The 21369-nt window shown below is 44.7% G+C and overlaps 1 protein-coding gene across 1 annotated transcript in view; it reads right to left on the bottom strand.

Moving 5' to 3' along the window:
- LOC137324043 (uncharacterized) overlaps positions 1-18659 on the bottom strand; it is a gene marked incomplete at its 3' end in the record, with an annotated part of 38340 nt that extends 19681 nt beyond the window's left edge. The window contains 3 exon segments of the mRNA XM_067988214.1: positions 7445-7638; positions 9282-9470; positions 18575-18659. Coding sequence (XP_067844315.1) covers positions 7445-7638; positions 9282-9470; positions 18575-18659 — 468 coding nt within the window.
- Positions 18660-21369: the final 2710 nt, after the last annotated feature.

Below are 21369 nucleotides of genomic sequence, written 5' to 3'. Positions count from 1 at the left end.
TGGGAGCGTTCTAGAATCTAAGGAATTTTGGAAGATCACAACCAATGCATCCACTATCTCTGGAGCCACTTTCTTTTGAACCCTAGGATGTAGGGCATCAGGTCCAGAGGATTTATCGGCTTTTAGTCCCACTAGTTTCTCAACTACTTTTCTCTACTGATATTATTTACTTTAAGTTCCTCACTCTCATTAGCCCCTTGGTTCCCCACTATTTTTGGTAAGCTTCTTGCGTCTTCTCTGTGAAGACAGATACAAAATATTTGTTTAACATCTCTGCCATTTCCTTATTCCCCATTATAATTTCTCCTGTCTCAGCCTCTAAGGGACCAACGTTTACCTTTGCTACTCTCTTCTTTCTTCCATACTTGTAGAAGCTCTTACAATCTGTTTTTATATTTCTTACTAGTTTACTTTCATATTCTATTTTCTCCCTTTTTATCAATTTTTTGGTCATCCTTTGCTGGTTTCTGAAACTCTCCAAACCTCAGGTTTACCACTCTTCTTGGCAACATTATAGGCCTCTTCTTTTAATCCAATACTGACCTTAACTTCTTTAGTTAGCCATGGATGAATCAGTTTTCCCATGAAGTTTTTATTTCTCAATGGAATGTATATTTGTTGAGAATGTTTTCTTTTTAAAGTGCTTATTGTACTTGCAATATATCTGTTCAGTAAAAACTACTTAGTAGGAATAAGCGTGACAAACACTTGAAAAAATGAGCAGCCGGTTTTCCATAGGAAAGAGTGCATGAATGTCGTGCTCAGGTTATGCATTCCTATTCTTGCATGTTCATGTAGGGCCAAAAAAGTCTGATGTGATATGATGGTGCAGAATCGGTACTGGATTTAAGGATTTGTGAAATATGTGAAGACGATGGATAATGAGTAATGGTAGTGGTGATGAAGTTAAATAGATTAGAACATTTAATTGATAATTTGAGTTCTGGTGCCCCTTGCAGCAGTCATTGAGGAGTCATAGGGCCCAATATTACCAGGGCAGTGGGTTCGCGGCGGGGGGTCGATTGGGCGCGTGGGTAACGCGCCCGGTGAAATCAGTCTGCTCCGCACGCAACCATAGGCTGATTGGATCCACGTCTGCCACATCACCGCCCCCACCCCACATCTCCTTCTGCACTGCCAACACTACTCTGTCACATCACTCCTCACACCCACTCAAAGCTCATCCTCATCTTACCTGCACTTACTCACCTCGCCAGTACTCATCCCGCCACTACCACTCAACCCAATCCTCATACAATCTCATGGCTCTATCTCATACTCACCCTCTCATGCATCTCTTTCACAGTCAGCCTTACTCAACCTGCCACTGCCTGTGCTGCAGCCACAGGGCATGCATCACATATGTGCAGTAGGAAGCGTAAGGCAAACGTGTCGTGAGCATGAAGGGGATGCACAAGGGTGTTTGAGGGTTTGTCATGGTTTTTACTTATATTTAATTTCTGACCAACTCACATAACATATTATATTGTCACCACTACTGCCACGTCTTTGCGAATCTTGTCTGGTTTGTGCAATAATGCCATTTCCTGAGGATCACAATGAAGACCCATTGTGTCACTGCAGAGTGGGTGTAGGTGTATTTGCAGGGCTCTTTTGTGCAGACGACTGAGAGACGTCGGCGATGTCCCCGGTGGCACCCTGGAAGGATGCGGAGAAGTTGTTGAGGGCAGTGGTGACTTTGACAGCGACAGGTAAGAAGATGGTGCTCGGGCCAGCCGGGAGCAGCTGGGCATGAAGGAGGCTGCAGACGTCCACGACTACATTTCGAGTGACTTTGAGCCTCCGTGTGCACTGCTGCTCAGAGAGGTCCAGGAAGCGAGCCTCGGTCTGCGGACCCTGTGGCAAGGGTAGTGCCCTCTGCGACGCATCTCTCTCTGCGGTTGCCCTCCCTCCTGCTGTGCCGGTGGATGTGTCACAGCACTGTGTTGTGGAGCTCCACGTGTCAGAGGTGGACAGCGTGGCCGGCGAGGCTGGTGATGCTGTTCGCCCTCCGAGGAGGTCATGACTGCAGCTACAGCGGCCCCCATCCGGAAGATGTACATCTGAGGGGGTCCGCAAGGTAGGTACATGTGTCTGGACACCGGGGTAAGTGTGCAAGTTGGTGAATTTGATTGTTAGGAGGAGGGTGGTGGAGACCAAACTTTGTCCAAAGTGACAGAGTGGCCTCCTGCAATGAGTGAGAGTCTCCCCCCTCCCACCTGTCAAATGGACCTTTGCAGCTGCCACAGGCTGATGGCTGCAACACGTCCATTTGAACTGGGAGTGTTTCCCCCAGTACGGGAAACATTTCCAGTTGTTTGCAAAATCCCACCCTTCCTAAAATATCATGTTAATCAGGTGTTTAAACGATCTGAAATACCTAAATAAATACCTTAAGTGGCACCCCCGCCGGCTTTAATTGCCGGCGGGAGTCCCACATGTGGGGGCTGTGCGTGCATGTCAGTGCGTCAGTGGGAAACCCTGAAGTGGCCTCTGCCACCAAGAAGGCCTGGCTCGAGGTGGCAGAGGAGGTCACCTGCACCACCAACATATCGCGCACCTGCATACAGTGCAGGAGGCGCTTCAATGACCTAAGTAGGTCAGCCGAAGTGAGTACACTTACTCATTCCCCTACACTCCGTCTGCCACATCACCGCCCCCACCCCACATCTCCTTCTGCACTGCCAACACAACTCTGTCACATCACCCCTCACACTCACTGAAGCGCCCCGGGAATCACCAATTTTCATAGCGGGTGCTAAAATCGAGCCCATAGTATCATAGCAGCATAGTATGATACAGCACAGCAGGAGGCCATTCGGCCCATTGTGCCTGTGCCGGCTCTTTGATGGAGCTATCCAATTAATCCCACTCCCCTGCTCTTTCCCCATAGATCTGTAAATCTTTTCTGTTCAAGTATTTATCCAATTCCCTTTTGAAAGTTATTATTGAATCTGCTTCCACCATCTTTTCAGGCAGTGCATTCCAGATCATAACAACTGGCTGTGTAAAAAAATACTTCCTCATGTCACCTTTGGTTCTTTTGCCAATCACCTTAAATCTGTGTCTTGTTACCGACCCTTCTGCCACTGGAAACGGTTTCTGCTTATTTACTCGATCAAAACCGTTCATGATTTTGAACACCTCTATCAAATATCCTCTTAACCTTCTCTGCTCTAAGGAGAACAACCCCAGCTTCTCCAATTTCTCCACATAACTGAAGTCCCTCATCCCTGGTACCATTCTAGTAAATCTCTTCTGCACCCTCTCTAAGGCCATGTATTCCTTCTTAAGGTGTGATGCCCAGAATTGAACACAATACTCGAGCTGAGGCCTAACCAGTGTTTTGTAAAGGTACTCAATGGGCACTAAATTGGGCCCTCTAGCACCTGTTGTTTTGGCGTTATGCGGCCTCCCGGAGATCCAGATGGCATCTTGGATGTGCACGCTCACTTCTAGCGTGATGTGCGCCGGAAGCCATCTTAGTGAAGGGTTTAGTACATGCGCAAATAACAAACACCGGCATCGTGTAAAGAAGGGAGAAAATGCGTTTGATCAGTGTACAACATACTATTTTGGCAGTAAACGCTCCACTCAGTGCACTGTCTTAACTGCGACCATCTAAACATGGGTCTTAGAGTGCCTGGAGGACCCTCCCACCGCCCCCCCCCACCAACCCAGCGCTATTTAAAAGGACCATGCCGGATTTACAGGTAGTTGCTGGATTATTGCTTCTGGCTGCTGATGCATTTATAACTGTTTTTGGATGTCTCCTATACTTGAATACCAGGACGAGGGATCATAGCCATACATTTAGAGCCAGGACGTGCAGGAGTGAAGTTAGCAAACACTTCCACACGCAAAGGATGGGAGAAGTTTGGAATGCTCTTCTGCAAACAGCAGAAGAGCATTCCAAACTTGATGCTTGCTCACTTATGAATTTTAAATCTGAGATTGTGAACCAAGGGCATTAAGGGATTTGGGGCTAAGGCAGGTATATGGAGTTAGGTCACAGACCAACCATGATCTCACTGAATGGCGGAACAGGGTCGAGGGGCTAAATGCCACTGTCACTTGCTGCCTCCTGTTATGTGCCATCTTCTCCTGCAAGATAGCGAGACATGTGTCTGGGTGATGTGCCTGTCATGGTTGAATAGCTGCCAGTGTTTTGGACATGTGGGTTGTGGGTGTGCGGCTTGCAACAGTGGTAATGTGTAAGGGTGAGAAGAAGCATCTGATTGGAAGAGTTGAGTACTGATGGAAAGAGTTTGTTGGAAGGGTGATGGGGTGTGTAGTGCATGCAGCAGTGGATGCGGCTAGTGGTACAGTTGGTAGGAGACGCCACTTGACAGTTGGCCTCACTCACCTTGACCACTCATGTCAAAGCATTGAACTTCTTCCTGCACTGCATCCATGTTCGTGGTGCTATGCGCCTGGCATTGACTGCATCACCTGCTGCCTCTCACTGCCTTTTGAGCATATGTCTGGAGGGCCTGTTGCCTCCCCCACCCCCCTCCCCGCCATGTGGATATAGGATGGACCTACTTCTGACCACCTCTTGCACCAAGGCCTCTAGTGCATCAGTAGAGAACCTTGGTGCACGCACTCTCGCAAGCCTGGTATCAACTCGGACAGCAGATTGGTGAGGTGTGGCATGCAGATTGGAGGATGTGGGATTTAGTGGTGCGCAACCTTTATTCAATGTTTTAAAATAACTCAACAGTTTTTAAACATAGGGACGGGACCTGCATCTGTGTTTTACGTGTGTGCTGATGTTCGGACTCCGTGCAGACACCAGACTGTTATTTTTAGCAAATTACAGGTACTGGCTACCTTTAAGAGATTTTGGCTGGCTGTCAAAGAAACAGCCTGCCTTTAAGAGACTTGGGCTCACCTGCTGGTGGAAAATTTGAACGTCATTGAATCCTTGTGGCAATGCTGGTTTTTAATACTTGTCTGAGGTAAGTGCTAAGGCAGGAGGAATGTCTTGTCCTGCCTGTGATGGAAGCACCGGATCGCGATACCCGTGCCCGGTTTCAGGGGTTAACCAATTTAACCCCCTATGCCTCTATTAGTAAAGCCCAGGATCCCATATGCTTTTTTAACAACCTTCTCAACTTGTCTTGCCACCTTTAAAGATTTGTATACAAACACCCCCAGGTCTCTCTGTTCCTGCACCCCCTTTAAAATTGTACCATTCAGCTTATATTGCCTCTCCTCATTCTTCCTACCAAAATGTATCACTTCACATTTCTCTGTGTTAAATTTCATCTGCCATGTGTCTGCCCATTTCACCAGTCTGTCTATGTCTTCCTGAAGTCTGTTACTATCCTCTATGTTGTTTACCACATTTCCGAGTTTTGTGTCATCTGCAAACTTTGAAATTATATCCTCTATACCCAAGACGAGGTTATTTATATATCAAAAAGACCAGTGGTCCTAATACCAGCCCCTGGAGAACACCACTGTATACTTCCCTCCAGTCTGAAACACAACCTTTTTTTCTGTCCCTTAGCCAATTTTGTATCCACGCTATGACTGTCCCTTTAATCCCATGGGCTTTAATTTTGCTTACAATTCTATTATGTGGTACATTATCAAAGTAGAAAAGTCACCCGGTCCAGATGGGATGCATCCAAGGTTACTGAGGGAAGTAAGGGTAGAAATTGTAGAGGCTCTGGCCACAATCTTCCAATCCTCCTTAGATATGGGGATGGTACCAGATGACTAGAGGATTGCAAATGTTACACCCCGTTCAAAAAAGGGGAGAGGGATAAAACAGGCAATTACAGGCCAGTCAGCCTAACGTCCGTGGTGGGGAAACTTTTGGAGACAATAATCCAGGACAAGATTAAGTGGCATTTGGAAAAGTATGGGCTAATAAATGAAAGTCAGCACAGATTTGTTGAAGTAAAATTGTGTTTGACTAACTTGATTGAGTACTTTGATGAAGTAATGGAGAGGGTTGATGAAGGTATTGCTTTTGGTGATGCGTATATAGACTGCATCCCCTTCTTTAGTGAAGACTGATGCAAAGTATTCATTTAGTACCTCAGCCATTTCCTCTGCCCCCACAAGAAGATCTCCTTTTTTGTCCCCAATTGGCCTCACCCTTCCGTTGACTACCCCTTTACTATTTACATGTTTATAAAAGACTTTTGGGTTCCCTTTTATGTTAGCTGCCAATCCATTCTCATACTCTCTCTTTGCCCCTCTTATTCCCTTTTTTAGATCTCCTCTGTACTTTCTGTATTTAGCTTGATTCTCTACTGTATTCTGAACTTTACATTTGTCAGGAACTTCCTTTTTCAGTTTCATTTTAATCTGTATGGGCACGATTTTAAAAGGGCGGTGGGATGGCAGAAAATAAGAAAAGCTTAAGAAAAGCTTACCATTCCCCATGCGATCGCAACTTAATTGGTCGCCATTAACCTTGTTTCTGGGTTTGGCGTCTGAAAGCTGTGCAGTGGGTGGTCTGCGTACCTGCATGACCTGCTGTCAGCTGCAGTTTCTAGATTTAAAGGGTCATTGCTCCAATGGATTTTGCTGAAGCAAGGAGCAAGAGGGCACAATAGAGCAGCAAAAGGGCACGGGAGCTCCAAGATTCAGCGATGCCTCACTTGAGGTGCTGCTAGCCAGGGTGAGGAAGAGGAGGGAACTATTTTACCCGGCTGACTGGAGGAAGTATCCTGCCCTTGCCACCAAGAAAGCCTGACACGAGGTGGCAGAGGAGGTCACCAGCAGGAGCAACATATCCTGCACATGGGTCCAGTGCAGGAAGCATTTCAATGTCCTAACTAGGTCAGCAAAAGTGAGTACACTTACTGATTCTCCTGCATTCCGTGTCACACATCACTCCCCCCACCACACCTCACACCATTCTGCACTGCCAAGACTACTCCATCACATCACTCCTCCCACCCACTTAAGGCTCATCCTCAACTTACCTTCACTTCCTGAGCACTTCCTCACCTCCCCATTTGTGACCCCACCACTACCACTCACCCCAATCCTGATCCATGTGATGTCTCTGTCTGATACTCCCCTCTGATGCACCTCTTTCATGGTCAGCCTCACCCAAAGCAATGCATTCATTGGCTGACAACTTCATCATCACTCACTCACATGTCTGTACTTTCTCCCCTTGTAGGAGAAGTGAGCGCAAAATGCACGGGAGAGGGCGAGGACTGGAGGAGGGCCACAACAAATAGGGGTCCTCACAGAAGCGGAGGAGGAGGCCCTGGAGATTAGTCGCTCCCTCGAGTGCCTGAACATCAGGGACGCCAAGACGGCACCCCGCAAACGACTGGTGAAACAACTTTAACATTCATCACGCACGACATGAATTGATGTTAACAATGATTGGCATGTTGAACACCTCAGTATGCTCATCACAACATGACACATCTGTGATGATGCTTAATATTGCCTTCTGTTCTCTTACAGGCCCTTCAACGACCGCAGTGACAGGAGAGGGTGATTCCTCAGAGGGGCTCCAGGCCTCTCCAGGCACCTGGTGAATCACCACACACAAGTGAGCACTGGTGGCGGGGCAGCTGTGGAGTGTCCGCATCGGTGGTCGCACTCCTCTCCAGGCTCTGCTCAGCTGGACACAGATGCTGAACCCTGGGGGCCATCCTTTAAAAGGAGAATGATCGAGGAACAGCAGCACATATGCAAGGTACTGGAACAGGTGCCACACGCACTCTCCATAATCGCGCAGAGGATGGAGGAGTCCAACTCCTGCATTAGTGGAATGGTGACACAGATACGTGAGGGAGTCTCTGAGGACGTGTCGCAGGTAAGTGCGGAAATGTCTGCAATGGAGGGAAGGCTAGCTTCCATTGAGCTTCAAGCATGGCTCACAAATGAATCCACTCAGGCCCTGACAACAGCCATTTGGACTCAGGGTGAACAACATTCTGCCACCTTAAACAGGCAGACAGAAACTTTACAACTGGGCTTCCAAGGCATCATACATGTCCTCCAAACTGTTCTCCAGCAGGGTGGTAGGAGTGATGTGGGCCTGGTCCAGGAGAGGGATGATGGCAAAAGGGGACACGGAAGTGGGGACGCCTCTCAAAGCGCTCCCACGTCTCACCCGTTGCCTCACCTCTCAAACAGTACCCACAATGCTGCCTCCTCTCCAGGTGGCTGAGTCTGCCCCTGCACAGATGCAGGTGGAGTAGTCTTTGGCGGGGCCCTCACGGGCTCCAAAACCCAGAGGGCGTAGGCTGAAAGCATTTAAACAGTCAAGGCATGAACATTAGCAACCTGTCACTACCTCTGCTGCAGCCATAGGGGATGCACCACGTGGAAGTAGTAGGAAGAGAAAGGCTAATGATTTATGATCATGAAGGGTATGCACAAGGGTGTCATGTTTTTCATTTATATTTGTTTTTTGATAAAGTCAAATTAAATGTTATCATTCTCACCACTACTGCCAAGTCTTGCCCATTCTTGACTGCCTTTTGTGATAGCGCCCTTTCATGTGCTTCATCACTTGATGCCACTCAGTGGGTGACTTTACAGTGGGTGTATGTGTAGTGCAGGACTGTTCTGTGCTGTTTTCAGGTGGTGTGAGGACTGGACTATTCTCACTTTGTGATCTCCTTAAGAGAAGAGTTCACATATGAATGACTCCCTGGCTTCACGAGCAGCCAGGTGAGCCACTGCTGGGCTGATGGGTTCCTCCTCCCCCTCCTCCTGCTCCTCCTCCTCCTCCTCCTCCTGCTCCTCCTCAATGTGAATGGCAGATATGGATGCTGAATGAGGGCATGGGGCCTCATCAACCAGTACCCCTCTCTGTTGCGCCACGTTGTGCAGGACACAACACACTACTATAATTCGACCCACTCTCGCTGGTGCATATTGAAGTGCTCCCCCAGAACGATCAAGGCACCGAAATCGCATCTTCAGCAGTCCTATCGCATGTTCAATTACAGACCTGGTGGCGATGTGGCTGTCGTTGTATCGATGCTGTTGCTCATTGATGGGGTTCCTCAGAGGTGTCATCAACCACGTGTGCAGGGGATATCCCTTGTCCCCAAGGAGCCAGCCCTTAAGGCTGTTTGGTGCATGGAAGCGGGCCGGGATGTTGGATTCCCTCCGAATGAATGAATCATGGCAGCTGCCAGGGAATCTCGCACACACGTGAAGAAATCTTTTGCGGCTATAACAAACGAGCTGAGCGTTGATGGAGTGATACCCCTTTCTGTTGATGAACAGCCCTGGCTTGTGTGGAGGTGCTCAGATTGCTATATTCGTGCAATCGATTGTACCCTGCACCCACAGGAAGCCAGCCATAGAGTGGAAACCCACTGCCCTCTCCATCTGGCAGAGGTCGTCCATGGGGAAGTTGACGTATTGCAACGCCCTGCGAAACAATCCATCGGTGACCTGTCTTATGCACTTGTGGGCAGATGACTGAGAGACCCCTGGTGATGTCCTTGGTGGCACCCTGGAATGATCTGGAGGCGAAGAAGTTGAGGGCAGTGGTCATTTTAACTGTGATGGGTAATGAATATTGCAGAGCACTTCCTGACTTATCAAGGGAACAAAAGTGCCCCTTCAATTCTTGTTTGGACATAAGATAGCATGGGTGGGTGGGAAGAGAGAATATGAACTAGAAGGGGAGAGAGAGAATATAAACCAAAAAGGGAGAAATAGACTTAGCATGATTTTCACTCGGAGCCGGGAACCCAGCAGATGGGTAGATTTTCACGTGGGGAACCCAGAAGTCAAGTGAGTGTGTCGCAATCTGTGATTGCGACTCAATTGGAGGTAATTATTTATGCTTCAGGGTTCCCCACACACCAGCCAGCCAGATTGACAGGCTGGCTGCCTGTTGGGAGGGAAAGGAGCCGTGAATCGGAGAGGAGGGAGAGATGGTGGGCCTTGGACAACATGGGGGATGGGGGCGTGGAGAAGATCACAGAGAGGGATGTGATCTGGTCGGGAGAACAGTCAGAGGTCGGAGAAGGCTGGAGACATCGAGGAAGGCTGGAGACATTGCGTGGCTGGTCGGTGACATCGGAGGTCAGAGATGTCAGAGGAGGGATGGTTGGTGACATCCAGGAGGGGGGGTCAGAGACATCAGAAAGGAGAGGGGGTTTCAACTATTGGGGGGGAGGGATATACCATGGAGGGGGGGACTCGGCCATCGGGGAGGGTATACCATCGCGGGGAGGTGCTTGTTGGGCCTGGATGAAGCACTCCTGCTCCTCCTGGCCCACAAGCAGTGCAATAAAGGAATGCATCTCATAGAACCGGCCCTTCTCGTCTCCTCTCACCCGACGAGAATCAGAAGTGATGGGAAATCTGTGCAGGCAAGGTTAAATACGTTTTACCTTTATAATCCACAAAAAATTAAGTGCCTCAACTATCGCAGTGTGGTACATTGCCTCTTTAACAATCTGCCCGCCGGCATTAAGTAGGGGCAGGACATCCGGGTTTCAGATGCACGCACGTCCAAACACATCTGTGTTAAACCCAGAAGTGGGCACGTCGGATCCGTATTGCGGTCCCATTTCAAAAATCTGTTATTTTTACCTCCTATCCGCCCCTAACGCACCCACCATTTGGGGTTAAAAGTACCTCCTATGAACCAGAAAAGAGGAGAAAGAATGTAAATCAGGAAAAGAAGGGAAAGAGACAATGTAAACTAAAGAGGGCCTTGTGTGTGTGTGTCTGAGTGTCTGTGTGTAAACCAAAAAGGGAGGGGAGAATTAGAGAAAGAATGTGAATGAGAAAAGGGAAGAGAAACTGTGTGAAGTAGAAAAGGGAAGAGAGCGTATGTGAACCACGAAAGGAAAGAGTTTGTAAACTGGAAAAGGAGAAAATTGTCCTGAAAAAGGAGAGAGAATGAACCAGAAGATGAATGAAATACAGACAACCAGAAGAGGGGAAGACAGAAAGATAAACAGGAAAAGAGAAACAGAAGGGAAAAGAAACAAGGGAAGGAGAGGAAGAGAAGGAAAGGAGAGAGAAAGACAAGGGAAAAGAATGGAAGACTTAAAGTAGAAGCGAAGGAGAGGGAGGGAGAGGGTGAGAAAGAAGGGAGATAAAGGAAAGTGAGTAAAAGGAGGAAAGTCAGAAAGAGAAGGAAATAAGAACACAAGTAGGAGAGAGTGAGAAAGGAAAGAAGAGAAAAGAAAGTGGACGAAGGGAAGGAGGAGAGAAATAATGAGTGAAATAGAGAAAGTCAGTGGAGGGAAGGAGGAGAGAAAAGGAAAGGAGGAGAGTGAATGAGAGAAACAGAAGAGAAGGAGACAAATTCAGAACTGATATCAGGAAGTTCATCACTCAGAGTGATCAATATATGGAATGGGCTCCATATAAAGTAATGGAGACAAAAATCTTGGGTGAAACATTTGGATGCTGCAAAGGGAGAGCTTTAGGGTCTTTCTGGATGAATGAACTAAGGACCAAATGGCCTTCCTCATTTGTAATGATATTATCAGAAGAGAGAGAGAAATTTTTGAAGGCGGGAAAGAGAGAGCAAAAAACATTTTTTTAGACTTCCTAGTATTTGTATCTTTAATTAAATGGGTGTGAGAGGATGAGTGTTTTTTTTAGTAGACTTGACCAATTGTAAAAAGTTTTGAGAACTACTGAATGAATTGTTTTTCATTCTGCTTGTTGCCAAAAATGACAGTATATGAATGAGCTGCAAGCAAATGTGGGCCCAAAAATATATAACTAATCCAAAGCTTCAGGATTTTGCTTCAACAAAATTAAGTATGCTCACCTCTGTCAGCCATCCAACAATCATTCTAGATCATTCCACTCATATTTTATCTCATTTCTCTGACTGACCTGTTGTTATTTTCCAGCATTTTCTGTTTTTGTTTATTCCAGAGGCTATGCCACAGAACAAATCAGTTGATGTCTGTGAACAAATTAATCATAGTCAATTACTACATAGTCAGCACACTTGGGAGAGGGATGCTAGTGAACATAGGAACAGGAGTAGGCCATTCAGCCCCTCGAGCCCGCTCCGCCATTTGATTAGATCATGGTTGATCTGTGATCTAACTCCATATACCTGCCTTTGGCCCATATCCCTTAATACCTTTGGTTGCCAAAAAGCTATCTATCTCACATTTAAAATTGGTGATTGAGCTAGTATCAATTGCCGTTTGCAGAAGATAGTTCCAAACTTCTACCACCCTTTGTGTGTAGAAGTGTTTTCTAATCTCACTCCTGAAAGGTCTGGCTCTAATTTTTAGACTGTGCCCCCTACTCCTAGAATCCCCAACCAGCGGAAATAGTTTCTCTCTATCCACCCTATCTGTTCTCCTTAATATTTTATAAACTTTGATCAGATCACCCCTTAACCTTCTAAACTCTAGAGAATACAACCCCAATTTGTGTAATCTCTCCTCGTAACTTAACCCTTGAAGTCCGGATGTCATTCAAGTAAACCTACACTGCACTCCCTCCAAGGCCAATATGCCCTTCGGAAGATGCGGTGCCCAGAACTGCTCACAGTACTCCAGGTGCGGTCTAACCAGGGTTTTGTATAGCTGCAGCATAACTTCTACCCCCTTGTACTCTAGTCCTCTAGATATAAAGGTCAGCATTCCATTAGCCTTATTGATTATTTTCTGCACCTGTTCATGACACTTCAATGATCTATGTACCTGAACCCCTAAGTTCCTTTGGACATCCACTGTTTTTAAACGTTTTACCATTTAGAAAGTACCCTGTTCTATCCTTTTTTGGTCCAAAGTGGATTGCCTCACATTTGCCTACATTGAATTCCATTTGCCACAGTTTTGCTCATTCACCTAATCTATCAATATCCCTTCGTAATTTTATGTTTTCATCTACACTGCTTACAATGCCACCAATCTTTGTGTCATCAGCAAACTTAGATATGAGACTTTCTATGCCTTCATCTAAGTCATTAATAAATATTGTGATTCATATACTGTCATGGGTAAGTTACATGGGTAAGATGGGTATAGAGGGATATGGGCCAAGTGCAGGCAATTGGGACTAGCTTAGTGGTATAAACTGGGCGACATGGACATGTTGGGCCGAAGGGCCTGTTTCCATGTTGTAACTTCTATGATTCTATGATTCTATGAATTGAAGCCCAAGACAGATCCCTGCGGGACTCCACTAATCGCATCTTGCCAATGTGAGTACCTACCCATTATCCCCACTCTCTGTCGCCTTTCGCTCAGCCAACTTCCTAACCAGGTCCTTGCTTTTCCCTCGATTCCATGGGCTTCTGTCTTAGCTAACAGTCTCTTATGTGGGACTTTATCAAATGCCTTCTGGAAATCCATATAAATAACATCCATTGACATTTCCCTGTCCACTACTTTAGTCACAAAATTGCCATAACTATGGGAGCCGACGGAGTTGTGGAAAAGCACAAATGAATGATAAAAAAATTCAAACACGCACCTCTTAATATTTCATCTAAACATGCCCTAGCATTAACTGAAGCATCTGACAGTAAAAAACCATATTATTCACCATTAAATCGCTGGGGTGCTCTACGTTGTAGTGAGGGAATGTGAAGGTACTTGGATTGTACTTTCAACCAATTTGATGATGGAGCTGGATGGCACAGAAACTTAGCACACAGACCTTTCTAACCCAACCCAGACTGATGGGATAAAAATGTCTTCTCTCTGCTGGTTGTAAAAGGGTCTGATGCTAAATAAGTATGGGCAGTCACAATTTAATTGTCATGTTGTTCGGAAGTAGAAGACAGCCTTTAATTTAGCACTAAATTAGTCTCAAAGAAACCTGTTGTGAGGAAGAAAATTGCCAAACTGGTGCAGAAGTGGGCATTGCTCAGAGGCTGGGACAAAAGTATATTTTTGGAGGAGTAGAGAACCCATCACTGTGCCACTGAACTTTACAATAGTTGACCTGGAAGTGTTTGATGCTGATGCTGAAGACTGAAAAAAGTTTCCCAAAGCTAACATCCCTCACCTTCAAGAGTACACAGTTCATCCAACAAGATTTAAAAGATTGTGTTTAGTCTGAAACCTCTGTATGACATTTTCTAGGCAGATTTATGGAACTTATAGTAGAGCACTTGGGAAGTACTTACCCTTATGTTGAGGATGCTCTTGCTTGAATTCCTTCTATGTGCTAACATCTCACAATTCTAGAGCTTGACTGGAAGCACCCTCCTTGGAGGGAGTTTGCATCTTAAAGTGCCTTCATTAAATTATACAGTATTTATTTCACAGTGCAATGGTGAAAGATCACTAATAAAACTTTTTTTTTTAGTTGTTGTGAGAATGTGAAATTCTTTTATTTCACGTCCAATTCTTCTGGTCTCCTAGCTCAGATACTACCTGCAATTTGGTCCAAGTTTCTACCAATCTGTGACTGCAAGGGGAGGGAGCAACCAGTACCAACACCACTGATGATGCTCTGGACCAGTTATAAAATAGTACGCAAGAGCACCTTAGGGATAATCCTCCCTTTGATTTTCCCTAAGTGCAGGGAGGCAGTTGACCTCCGCTTGGCCTTTCCCACAGCAGTGTAACCAAATCAGGATGGAAAAAAATATCAAACTTTCATAAACACTATCATATCTCCCTCATTGGTACGCCAACTGAACACACTACCATTAATATAAGTTTAAACTGTGCATAAGTGTTATATAAACTTGCATTTATATAACATTTTTAATACAGGAATACATCTCGACGCGCATCACAGGAGCGTAGTCAGACAAAAATTCATGCTGAGCCAAAGAAATTAGGATGCGTAACTAAAAGCTTGGTTAAAGAGGTAGTTTTTAAGGAGAGTCTTAAAGGGGGAAAGAGAGGTGGGGAGGCGGAGAGGTTAGGAATGGAATTTCAGAGCTCAGAGCCCAGATTGCTGGAGGGATGACCACCAATGGTGGGATGAAGAGAGTGGGGGATGCACAAGAGGCCAGAGTTGGAGGAACCCAGAGTTCTCGGAGGGGTGAAGGGCTGAAGGAGGTTACAGAGATAGGGAGGGGTGAGGCCATGGAGGGATTTGAACACAGGGATGAGAATTTTAAAATCAAGGCGTTGGTGGACTGGGAGCCAATTTAGGTCAGCGAGCACAAGGGTGATGGGTGAGCAGGGTTTGGTGCGGTTTAGGATACGGGCAACAGAGTTTTGGATGACCTCAAGTTTATGGAGGGTGGAAGATGGGATGCTGGCCAGGAGCACATTAGAACAGTCAAGTCCGGAGGTAACAAAAGCATGGATGAAGTTTTCAGCAGCAGATAAGCTGAGGCAGGGGCAGAGATGGACGATGTTACAGAGATGGAAGTAGGCGGTCTTTGTGATGGAGAGAATATGGGATTGGAAGATCAGCTCAGGGTGAAATAGAACACCAAGGTTGCAAACAGTCTGTTTCAGTCTGAGACAGTGGCCAAGGAAGGGGATGGAATCGCTGGCAAAGGAACAGAGTTTCTGGTGGGAGCTGAAGACAATGGCTTTGGTCTTCCCAATATTTAATTGGAGAAAATTGCAGCTTATCCAGGACTGGATGTCGGACAAGCAATCTGACAGCACAGAGGCACTGGAGGGGTCAAGAGAGGTGGCGGTGAGGTGCTGTCAGCGTACATGTGGAACCTGATGTAATTTCCTTGGATGATGTCGTCAAGCATATAAACTGAAATTAGCATTTAGGAAATCAAACGTGGACCATATAAAAAGGGAAGGTGTTGTTTATTGTTATCAAATAGATGGTAATAAAACAATCTGAAACAAACATATTTGTTGTTTCTTTCTGAGACTTGCCTTTCAAAAAAAACAAAATCAAAGGTCACTTCCTGTTGAATGCAACAATTTTAAAAAGTAGCTATTTTTAAACTGCAAAATTATTATACCAGGTTTTTAACTCTAAAACGTAGCTCACAAAAAATTTGTTAATGCACTGAAAAATGTGATATACCAATAATTCAAAACCAGGACAACATGGGGTGTGTCAGAATGGGAATAATGGATATTGCAGCAGGAAACATCTTCTCTAGGTCTACCCTGTCGAACCCTTCATAACCTTAAAGACCTCTATCAGGTCCACCCCCTCAATCTTCTCTTTTCTAGAGAAAAAAGCCCCAGCCTGCTCAATCTTTCCCGAGGTTTTATCCTCTCTAAGTTTAATTAATTTATCAATTATCTCCCCCCTTTCTATCTTAAAAGTCTTTTTTGATCTCTTCTTCTAATGTTATGCCCACCATGTTAGTCTCCTTGGTAAATACTGAGGCAAAGTAATTATTTAATATTTCTACCATTTCGCTGTCATTACCTGTGAGTTTATCATGTGCATCCTTTGGTGGCCCTATCCCTATCCTGATTTTTCTTTTGTTATTAATGTGTCCGTAGAATACTTTACTATTTCTTTTTATATTGATTGATAATTTGATTTTGTAGTTCCTCTTTGCCTTCCTAATTGTTTTTTTGACTTCGTTCCTAACCTTTTCATATTCCCTTTTGTCATCCTCTCCTTTGTTGTCTATGTATATAGTGTATGTCTTTTTCTTCAGTTTCAATTTTGCCCTTATTTCTTTATTCATCCATGGTGTGTCAATACTGACTAGTTTGTTCTTGCTTTAGAGGCATATATTTCTCCTGGACTCGACTGATCACCATTTTAAATGTTTCTCACTGCTGTTCTATTTCTTTGTCAGTAAATTTTTCCAGTTTATCTTCCCCAATTCCATTCTCATCCTCTTAAAATCAGCTTTTTTCCAATTTATTTCTTTGGTCTTTGTCTTACTTATGTCCTTCTCAATCTTTACCTTAAACCTTATTATGTTGTGATCGCTATTGTCTAGATCTTCCACTACACTTAGTTCTCGTATCTGTTCTGGTTCATTACCCATTATTAGTTCCAGCAGTGCTTCCTCTCTTATATCATCATAGTATCATAGTATGTTACAGCACATTTGGCCCATCGTGCCTGTGCCAGCCCTTTGAAAGAGCTATCCAATTAGTCCCATTCCCCTGCTCTTTCCCCATAGCCCTATACATTTTTTTCCCTTCAATTATTTATCCAATTCACTTTTGAAAGTTAGTATTGAGTCTACTTGCACCACCTTTTCAGGCAGTGCATTCCAGATCATAACAACACTCTGCGTAAAAAAATGTTTCCTCATGTCGCCTCTGTTTCTTTTGCCAATCATTTTCAATCTGTGTCCTCTGGTTACTGACCCTTCTGCCAATGGTAACAGTTTTTCCTTATTTACTCTATCAAAACCATTCACGATTTTGAACACCTCTATCAAATCTCCTCTTAACCTTCTCTGCTCTAAGGAGAACAACCCCAGCTTCTCCCATCTCTCCACATAACTGAAGTCCCTCATCCCTGGTATCATTCCAGTAAATCTCTTCTGCACCCTCTTTAAGGCGTTGCCATCCTTCCTAGAGTGTGGTGCCCAGAATTGAACACAATACTCCCGCTGTGGCCTAACCAGTGTTTTATAAAGGTTAAGCATAACTTCCTTGCTTTTGTACTCTATGCCTCTATTAATAAATGTAAGGAATCTTACAACATCAGGTTATAATCCAACAGTTTTATTTGAAAATCACAAGCTTTCGGAAAATCACAACCTTACATTTGTCCACCCCAGTCCATCACCGGCATCGCCACATCATGTCTATTAAAAAGAGCAATGGTCCTAATACTGACCCCTGCGGAACACCACTGTAACTTCCCTCCAGTCTGAAAAGCAGCCGTTCACCACTACTCTCTCCTTTCTATCCCTTAGCCAATTTTGTATCCACGCTGCCACTGTCCCTTTAATCCCATGAGCTTTAATTTTGCTTACAAGTCTATTATGTGGTACTTTATCAAATGCCTTTTAAAAGTCCATGTACACAATATCAACGGCACTACCCTCATCAATCCTTTCCGTTATTTCATCGAAGAACTCAATCGTCAGTCAAACACGATTTTCCTTTAACAAATCCGTGCTGACTTTCATTTATTAGCCCATACTTTTCCAAGTGCCACTTAATTTTGTCCCGGATTATTGTCTCTAAAAGTTTCCCCACCACCAACGTTAGGCTGGCTGGCCTGTAATTGCCCAGTTTATCCCTCTCCATTTTTTTCATTAGGGGTGTGACATTTGCAGTCCTCCAATCCTCTGGCACTATTCCCATACCTAAGGAGGATTGGAAGATTGCGGTCAGAGCCTCCGCAATTTCCACCCTTCCCTCAGTAACTTAGGATGCATCCCATCTGGACCGGGTGACTATTCTACTTTGAGCACTGCCAACCTTTTAAGTATTTGATCTTTTATCTTTATCTATTTTTATCCTCTCCAATATTGCTACTACCTCCTTCTTTACTGCTACATTGGCAGGATCCTCTTCTCTATTGAAGACTGATGCGAAGTATTCATTTAGTATCTCAGCCATACCCTTTGCTTCCACAAGAAGATCTCCTTTTTTGTCTCCAATCGGCCTCACCCTTTCTTTGACTAGCCTTTTACTATTTACATGTTTATAAAAGACTTTTGTGTTCCCTTTTACGTTAGCCACTAATCTATACTCATACTCTCTCTTTTCCCCCCTTAGTCCCTTTTTTATATCTCTTCTGTACTTTCTGTATTTACCTTGGGTCTCTATTGTATTATGAACCTTACATTTGTCATAAGCCTCCTTTTTCTGTTTCATTTTAATCTCTATACCTTTAGTCATCCAGGGAGCTCTTGCTTTGGATGTCGTTCCTGTCCCCCTCATGGGAATGTGTCTACTTTGTACCTGAACCATCTCCTCCTCGAAGGCCTCCCATTTTTCAATTACTGTTTTGCCTACCAATTATTGATTCCAATCCATCAGGGCAAGATCCCTTTTTAACTCATTTAAATTAGCCCTCCTCCAGTTAAATATTTTTACGTTTGATTGTTCCTTGTCCTTTTCCATAACTATTCCAAACCTAATGATATTATGATCACTGTTCTCCAAATGCTCTCCCACTGAAACATGCTTCACTTACCCCACTTCATTCCCCAGAACTAGATCCAGAACTGCTTCCTTCCTCGTTGGGCTAGAAACACACTGATCAAGAAATTTCTCTTGTATACATTTCAGGAATTCTTCCCCCTCTTTGAACTTAACACTGTTACTACCCCAGTCTATATTGGGATAATTAAAGTTCCCCACTATCATTGCTCTCCAATTCTTGCACCTTTCTATAATTTATTTGCAAATTTGCTCCTCCATCTCCTTCCCAGTATTTGGTGGTCTATAGTATACACGCAGTAGCATAATAGCTCCTCTATTGTTCCTTAATTCTAACCAACGAGATTCTGTCTTTGACCCCTCAACTACATCATCTCTTTCCAGTGCTATAACAGTTTCTTTGATCAATATTGCCACCCACTCCCCACTTTCCTTCCATCCCTATCTTCTCTGAATACCTTGTAGTCAGGAATATTAAGTACCCAATCCTCCCCTGGTCCCTGTTATTGCCAATGTATCATAGTCCCATGTGGCGACTTGTGCCTGCAGCTCTCCAACCTTATTTACCATACTATGTGCATTTACGGACATGCTCTCGAAACTCATCTTAGATTGCCTCGCGTTTGTCCCCTGTCTGATCCCTCTTATTTCTAAACTATTCTTTACTCTAGTGCTATTTGTCTCTCCCAGTCCTCTGTGCACCTTGTTTCTCTTCTCTGATGTTTCATTCTGGTGCCCATCTCCCTGCCAAATTAGTTTAAACCCTCCCCCACAGCACTAATTGACCTCCCCGGAAGGACATTGGTCCCAGCTATGTTGAGGTGCAACCTGTCCATTTAGAACAGATCCCACTTGCCCCAGAACTGGTTCCAATGCCCCATGAACGTAAGCTCTCCCTCCTGCACCATTTTTCCAGCCACGCATTTACCTGTCTTATCCTACTATTCTTATATTCATTAGCACGTGGCACTGGGAGTAATCCAGAGATTACTATAGTTCACAAGGGTAGTAAAAGAGGTGGCTGCACAGATAATGGATGCATTGGTTTTGATCTTCCAGAATTCCCTAGATTCTAGAATGGTCCCCGCGGACTGGATTGCAGCAAATGTAACCCTGTTATTCAAGAAAGGAGGGAGAGAGAAAACAGGGGACCATAGGCCAGTTAGCCTGACATCAGTAGTAGGGAAAATGCTAGAATCTATTATTAAGGATGTAGTATCAGGGCACTTAGAAAATCATAATATGATTAGGCAGAGTCAACATGGTTTTATAAAAGGGAAATCGTGTTTGACAAATCTATTAGAAATTTTGAGGGTGTAACTAGCAGGGCAGATAAGAGGGAACCTAGTAGATGTAGTATATTTGGATTTTCAAAAGGCATTCTATAAGGTCCCACACAAGAAGTTGTTACACAAGGATGGAGCTCATGGGATTGGGGATAATATATTAGCATGGATTGAGGATTGGTTAATGGACAGAAAACAGAGGGTGGGAAAAAACGGGTCATTTTCGGGTAGGCAGGTTGTAACTAGTGGGGTGCCACAAGGATCAGTGTTTGGGCCTCAACTGTTTACAATCTATATTAATGACTTAGATGAAGGGACTGAGTGTAATGTATCCAAGTTTGCTGACGATACAAAGCTAGGTGGGAAAGTAAACTGTGAGGAGGACGCAAAGGGATACAGACAGGTTGAGTGAGTGGGTGAGAAGGTGGCAGATGGAGTATAATGTTGGGAAATATGAAATTATCCACTTTGGTAGGAAGAATAGAAAAGCGGAATATTTTTTAAAAGGTGAGAGACTAAGAAATGTTGGTAGTCAGGAGGGATTTGGGTGTCCTTGTCCATGAATCACAGAAAGATAACATGCAGGTACAGCAAGCAATTAGGAAGGTAAATGGTATGTTAGCCTTCATTGCAAGGGGGATGGAGTACAAGAGTAAGGAACTCTTACTACAATTGTACAGGGCTTTAATGAGACCTCACCTGGAGTACTCTGTACAATTTTGGTCTCCTTATCTAAGGAAGGTTATACTTGCCTTGGAGACAGTGCAACGAAAGCTCACTAGATTGATTCCTGGGATGAGAGGGTTGTCCTATGAGGAGAGATTGAGTAGAATGGGCCTATACTCTCTGGAGTGTGGAAGAATGAGAATTGATCGAATTGAAACATATAAGATTCTGAGAGGGCTTGACAAGATAGATGCTGAGTGGTTGTTTCTCCTGGCTGAAGAGTCTAGAACTAGGGGGAATAGTCTCATGATAAGGGGTTGGCCATTTATGACTGAGATGAGGAGGAATTCCTTCACTCCGAGGGTTGTGAATCTTTGGAATTCTCTACCCCAGAGGGCTGTGGATACTGAGTTGTTGAGTATATTCAAGGCTGAGATAGATGGATTTTTGGACTCTCGGGGAATCAAGATATATGGGTTTTGGGCTGGAAAGTG

This window comes from Heptranchias perlo, chromosome 7 (assembly GCF_035084215.1).
Source record: "Heptranchias perlo isolate sHepPer1 chromosome 7, sHepPer1.hap1, whole genome shotgun sequence".
Taxonomy (NCBI): Eukaryota; Metazoa; Chordata; class Chondrichthyes; order Hexanchiformes; family Hexanchidae; genus Heptranchias; species Heptranchias perlo.
This window is presented reverse-complemented; position numbering and strand designations above follow the sequence as displayed.